We start from the raw sequence: 6,059 nt of genomic DNA, 5'->3' as shown, positions 1-6,059 counted from the left end.
GTACTTTCATTATTAAAAAAAATAACACTTGAAAAGATACTTTTCTCCAACTTTTTGTGGATAACCTTCAGACTAAAAATATAAATCAACTCTCCTCTTCAAATAAGTGGCATGAGGCATTTTCAATGGAAAGATTATCCTGGAAGACTTCACAAAGTAAAGGTTTCCAGTAACATTAATATGAGATGTTTAAAACTCTGAACTTGTTTCATTATAAATGAGAAAAATAAATTTAAGTCCAATCTCTACTCATGCCCAATCAAATCACCACACAAGCTATTTTTTCTGTAATATTTTATTTTATTTATATAGAAATACTTAAAAAAACATGAAGTAGCACCATTACTTAAGTTTTACCTTTATTATGTAGAACTTTAAATGTCAGAAAAATAAAACTCTTGATACAATTTCAAATCTTGTCTCAGCAAATATAATATTAGTATTTGACCATGAGGTTAAAGGCCCTTTATCATAAAATAAAATATACTTTGTTTTTAAACTTTGCTCAGTAAAGTACATTTAAGCTCAAGTAACGTCACCTACATATACATAAACAAGTGGTAAACAAATGTATTAAAATAGAAATACTAAAACTATAGTGGTGCAACAGAATTTTTGTAATTTCCACTGAATTCTATTTATACAAATGTTAGAAAGCTTCAACAGTTCCTTTTGACATGTGTTTATACATTTCAATTTTTGTAATAATATAGAATAAAATATGCTTTATATCACTGAATAGAAAATATGCTGGGTGAAGCAGATTTAAAAGATTTTTTTCTGAACCTATAAAATCTCCATCCCAACAGAATACTGTTCAAAGCATTACACATTTTATGGTTTGTAATTCCGTCCACAACTGTGTGATATTAAAATAATACAGTGTTCTTTGCCATAAGGCCATACTAAAATAAAAAAGATTTAACCCAGCTACAAAAAGTTCACTGAACTTAAATTAAAATACTTGTAAACATCTTTGCAATATGAAATATAATTTTTCAAGTCAAAAAAGAATAAAATACTTCAATCTGTATTAATGCAATTTATCTTTAAAACCTTTAAACGTTTTTTTTAATATATATAAGAGATATGTTACAGTTTCTTTTTACTTTGATAAAGCTGCAGTATCATGGTTTTCACAGGAACTTCTTGCCCTTTCAAGAACATTCAAAAAAGTATCCACCATAGATTTAATTATTTTGTAATAAGCATTCTAGGAACTACCAGCACGTTTTACTAACAGTCCACACACCATCATTATCATCATCATAAGCATTTTCTACTTTAAAATAAAATAAAATAAAAAAGTCTTAGAAGCTTCGTATTAAAGTACAGTGTAAAAACTAGTCTAGTACTAGAATGTAGTCGTTCGTTATTATTTATAGCATGCATCAGAGGTTACAAATATCCCCCTAACCCACCCTACGCTACAGTACACTCAATGCAAAAGTAATCCTGCAAGTTAGGTCCCTTTTCAAATGTGCGGATACTGCAGCTTTAAAAGCTAATCGGGACACCACGCAGTACAGACCCGGGCTCTGCGTTTGTGACCTTTTTTTTAGGAAAATATACGGATGGCCTGAGTAACTGCGCTGTGGCAGACGGGGCACTGGGGCTCCGTCTTCTCGCAGATGCGGTTGGCGCACTCCATGCAGAAGAGGTTGTGGCCGCAGGGGACCAGGGCGGCGATCACTTCGCTCTCGAAGCAGATGGAGCAGTCGCGGCTGCCTTTCCGCCTCATGCCGGAGGAAGAGCACGAGGAGCTGGAGGAAGAGCTGGACGAGGAGGAGGAGGAGGCCGAGGAGTCGGAGGGGAGGCCCGGCAGGTGCGCGCCCAGCCCGTTGGCGTACAGAGGGTAGGAGGCGGAGGAGAGCAGGCGCCCCCCTCCCCCGCCGGGGTCGCTGCGCACTCGCCGGGCCAGGGGATGCTCCGCCCCGCCCCCGCTGCCGTGCAGGGGCGGGGAGAGCCGGGCCGGGGGCGGAGCCCCGCCGCCCCGCCTCTGCGTGCTCACCAGCAGCGCCAGGTTGGCGTTGGAGGGAGCCGCGGCCGGGAAGGCGGGCGAGGACGGAGGGGCGGCGGCGGCGGCGGCGGCGGGGCCGCGCTCGAACTGGGCCCAGAGCAGGGGGGCGCCGGGCGGCGGGGCGGGGGCCAGGTCGAAGCCGGGCGGGGAGTCGAAGGGCAGCTCGGCGCAGCAGTCCGGGGAGGAGAGCGCCTCCCCGCCGTACACGCTGTTGTTGTTGTTGTTGCCGTTGTGGGTGAAGCTGAGGGCCGGGCTGGGCGGGCTGTAGTCGGCCAGCCGGGCGCTGCCGCCGCCCCCGCCGCCCCCGAAGTAGGAGTCGGTGGAGGCGCTGCCCAGCGAGCTGGAGCTGTCGTTGCGGTAGCTGCAGAAGGGCTTGCGGCCCGGGCTGGGGGTGATGCTGGGCGGGGTGGGCTTGCTCCACAGGCTGCCCGGCCCGTTCAGCTCGAAGCCCACGTCCGTGCCGTTGGCGTGGAAGTCGTTCTCGTCCGTGAGCTCGATGATGCCCCCGGTGCGCATGGCGATGTGCGCCTCGATCTCCTCCCGGGCGCGGTCCACGTTCTCCGGCATGCCCGTCACCTCGAAGACCGGCTCCTTGTCCCGGCTCGGGGTCACGATGTAAGTGTGGGTCTGCTGCTGGATGCGCTTGATCGTGGCCCCCTTGGGCCCCACCACCAGCCCCACCACCCGGTAAGGCACCCGCACTTGGATGGTGGTCTGGCCGGGCAGGTTAGGGGGCCCCGGGACGGTGCCGTTCAGAGCGGTGTTCTTGTTCCTGGAGGCTCGGATCATGGAGAAATGCTCGGCCGCCGAGATGATCTCCCTCCTGGCCATGGCCACATCTTCCTTTCTGCCCGTCACAACAAAGAGCGGCTCCTCCCCGCGAACCGGGGTCTTGATGTAGGTGTTGGTCTTTGCCCGCAGAGCTTTGATTTTACAACCTGGGAACGAGAGGTGGAAGCAGAGAGAAAAGTAGGTTACAAGCCATTATGGGGGCGCAGCGAGAGAGGGAAAAAATCACCCCTCCATCAGGTTATAAATGGCATTTACTTCGCAAGCCCAGCCCTGATAACACCCCCCACACATATTGCAGTTGGCCAACAACATGTTTGCAGTGCAACTGACCAAATCCATACAACGTGCGGTTCAACTCAATAAAAACAATTCGTATGCAGTGAAACTGGACAAGCAAAAATAAGCAGCCCCCGCCCCACAAAAATAAATTAGTAATTCCACCCTCCTGCTAAACACATTCCTCCGGGGGGGGGGGGGAATCATGGGTTTTTTTTTTCTTTATTCGTTAAAGAAGGTAGGAAGCAGTCGCTGTGCTGAATGAGCCAGATTCCCCAATGCGGATGCTTTATTCCAATCCTATTGTTCCACTTCCCCACTCCATTTGTTCCTTGTTTGAAAAAAACCCGTGATTTCTAAATTTGTGGGGAGATCAAGACTCCGATTTTTTCAGTGCATTTGCCACCGAGCTTTCTCTTTCGTGCAAGGAGAAAAAGACGGTTTTTATTTTTGCTGGTCGGTGAAAGTGCATCTTGAAATTGATGCATACTGCGCCTTAGGAGCACCACGTCTACTGCACTTTCTTTGTCTGTGGGGAAACCTAGTACTGGCCATAATAACACTGCAGCTTTACCGGAGACAACCAGTGTCGCATCTCAGACACGGACCAGCCAGCATGGAGGGGAGAAAATCTTTCACACACACTCACATACAGTTACCCACCTTGCCTCCCCACTATCTCAGCGACATGCTCGGAGCTGGGCACCGGGACGCATTCTGTCATGTTCACGCTCTTTTTCCGAGGCTCGTTGTCGTAGATGGAGCTCGTCTCGTCGTTATCCAGCCCCAGCAGGGAGAGCTGATCCAGGGCTATCTGAAGGGCTCTTTGGTCATCCAGGGTCTCTCCCCCTCCACCACCTCCTCCGCCACCGCCGCTCCCGTTCCTCTCCATGTCTGCAAAAAGCGAGCTGGGCATAGTCCCGGTGTGTGTTCCACCCTCCTCCTCCTCCTGCACTCGGTTCAGTAGTAAAAGATCAGACACAAAGGAAAACCCAAGGCAGATGGCCAGCAGGAGAGGAGGAAAGGGAGGGAAGGCGAGTGCTGGAGACCGGGGATCAGTTGCCTTTTGCTTGTATATTTTGTATCTTTTTTTTCAGTGCAATCCGGTTTATAAGATGTTTTCAGCACACCCCCCCACGACTCCCCCCCGAAGTTTTTTTTGGCTGGGGGTGGGGTGGGGGGAAGAACAGCGAGAGGAGCTCCGATGATTTCCCCCCCTTGAGTTCCTTGCTGGCCACAATGCCAAGCGATGGCAGCGTTTCTTTAAGGAGCCCCTCCCAGACTCCACTCCACTCACTCAGCGTTTTTTCCTCTTCTCCCCTCCTCGGTCTGACCTACTGCTGCAGCCAGACAGCACTGGAGGGGGGCGGGGGGGGGGGGGGGGAACCAGGGAGCCGCCGCGTAAGCGGCAAGAGCTGACAGCACAATGCTACTGACACTATCGCTGTGTGAGGCGATTGGACAGGCACAGTGCAGAGGGGCCGGCATTAGGCTGGTTGACCCACTCCCTCTTCTTCCTCCGCCCCTCCAGGCAAACTCCTCTCTTTGTTGTCTAATGCAGAACAATAAAGACTCTCGACACTGGTTTGTATGGCTCAACCTTGCATGCATCACTTTCCCCACATTTCCCTTTCCTGTGTGTTAATTATTTTGTTAAAGAGACCGACTTTAGTTTTAATCGACTGTACAAAAGGCCGGCCCGGAGGTCGATTAACCTAATGGACCATCTTCCACACACCCACCTTCCAAAAAGGAACCCGCGTTTTTTTCCCCTTCTGGTCATAAATCCCTTAGTTAAAGGTGCTTCTTGGCGGGGGTGGGTTATTGTACAGCAGCCAGTTGTGTGCATTGCATTGGTTGATGAAACGTTTCCCCGGGCAGAAAGCAGCCACTGAGTGAGTTTCACACTCATCAATGGCAGAGAGACTAAGGGCAAGGGGGTGTGACAGCAGAATCTGAAAGCCAGCCACTAAGGAGAACAATGCAATCGTCCTTTACACCGTGCGCGGGCTGCTAAACGGGTACTAATCACACAACAGACTCACACTGCAATGCAACAACATCAGAGGAAAGAGACAACAGTCGATTTCACACCGGAGGGGAAATATATTGCATTGCACTCCTCCAAGCTAGTTAATAGGAACAGCCCCGGTGCGGCAACGTCTCACGGCAGAAAACTCCGCTTGCAACAGGGCTGCAGCCCAAATTCCCAGGTAGGTCTGATGTTGCCGGTCGTTTCAGTACAAAGAGTCCCAGCGCGGCTGTGAATATGCCGAGCAGACAGAAGAGCGCAGCCCGCTGCCTACTCGGACCGGCTGGCTTTGCGCCTGCGCCCCCCCCAGCTCGGCTGGCGCTGCTCCGCCATGCGCACTGGGCTTCCACGATAGGGTTAGGGATGAGCCGACTCCTGCCGCGCTCCCCGCAGACAGCGCGAGCCGGCGCCGAGTGAGGAGCTGTCAGCGCGGCGCGGCTCCTCCAGTGCAGCTGCTGGAGCGCGCCCCTCTAGGGGAGGGGCCCGCGCTCCCCAGGGTGGGAACAAGGCACCTCCCGCGAGTTTCCCCACAGAGCGGGCGCAGCGCCTGAAGTGAGAGCCCCCAGGGAGGGATCACAGCATCTTAGGGAGATTCCAGGTTGGAGGGGCTGCGGGGCATAGCACCCTAAGAGAGATAGACCCCCCCCCTGCAAGGAGGTGGAGCACCTACAAGCCAGACACCCCAGGGTGGGGGCAAAGCACCCACAAGAGACACACCCCTCTTAGTACTGATAGGGCAGGAGTGCAGCGCCTCCCCTGAGACAGAACCCCCATGGAGGAGTATAGGGCCCCAAAACCCCTGGGGAAGGCAAAGGGGGAACCATGCCCAGTCACAGCCTTCCTGGGGAGGGAGTACTCCCTCCGCCGTGCATACTGCCTACCCAGGACACCTGCAGCCCTGGGGCGCATCGCTTTAGGAAGGGCAAAGAGCTGGCCACC

The 6,059-nt window shown here is 51.8% G+C and overlaps 1 protein-coding gene across 1 annotated transcript; it reads right to left on the bottom strand.

Annotated features, from left to right (window-relative positions):
• Positions 1-277: 277 nt before the first annotated feature.
• MEX3B (mex-3 RNA binding family member B) lies at positions 278-5,322 on the bottom strand. The gene is made up of 2 exons (XM_037910577.2): positions 3,752-5,322; positions 278-2,958 (listed from the first exon to the last, which is right to left on the bottom strand). The coding sequence occupies exons 1-2, from the start codon at positions 4,002-4,004 to the stop codon at positions 1,559-1,561; spliced, it is 1,653 nt and encodes a 550-aa protein (XP_037766505.1). The 5' UTR covers positions 4,005-5,322; the 3' UTR covers positions 278-1,558.
• Between the last annotated feature and the right edge of the window lie 737 nt (positions 5,323-6,059).

The sequence above is a fragment of the Chelonia mydas genome, chromosome 10, assembly GCF_015237465.2.
Source record: "Chelonia mydas isolate rCheMyd1 chromosome 10, rCheMyd1.pri.v2, whole genome shotgun sequence".
NCBI classification, from domain to species: Eukaryota; Metazoa; Chordata; order Testudines; family Cheloniidae; genus Chelonia; species Chelonia mydas.
Note: the sequence above shows the minus strand (reverse complement) of the source record. Positions and strands in the feature narration are given on the sequence as shown.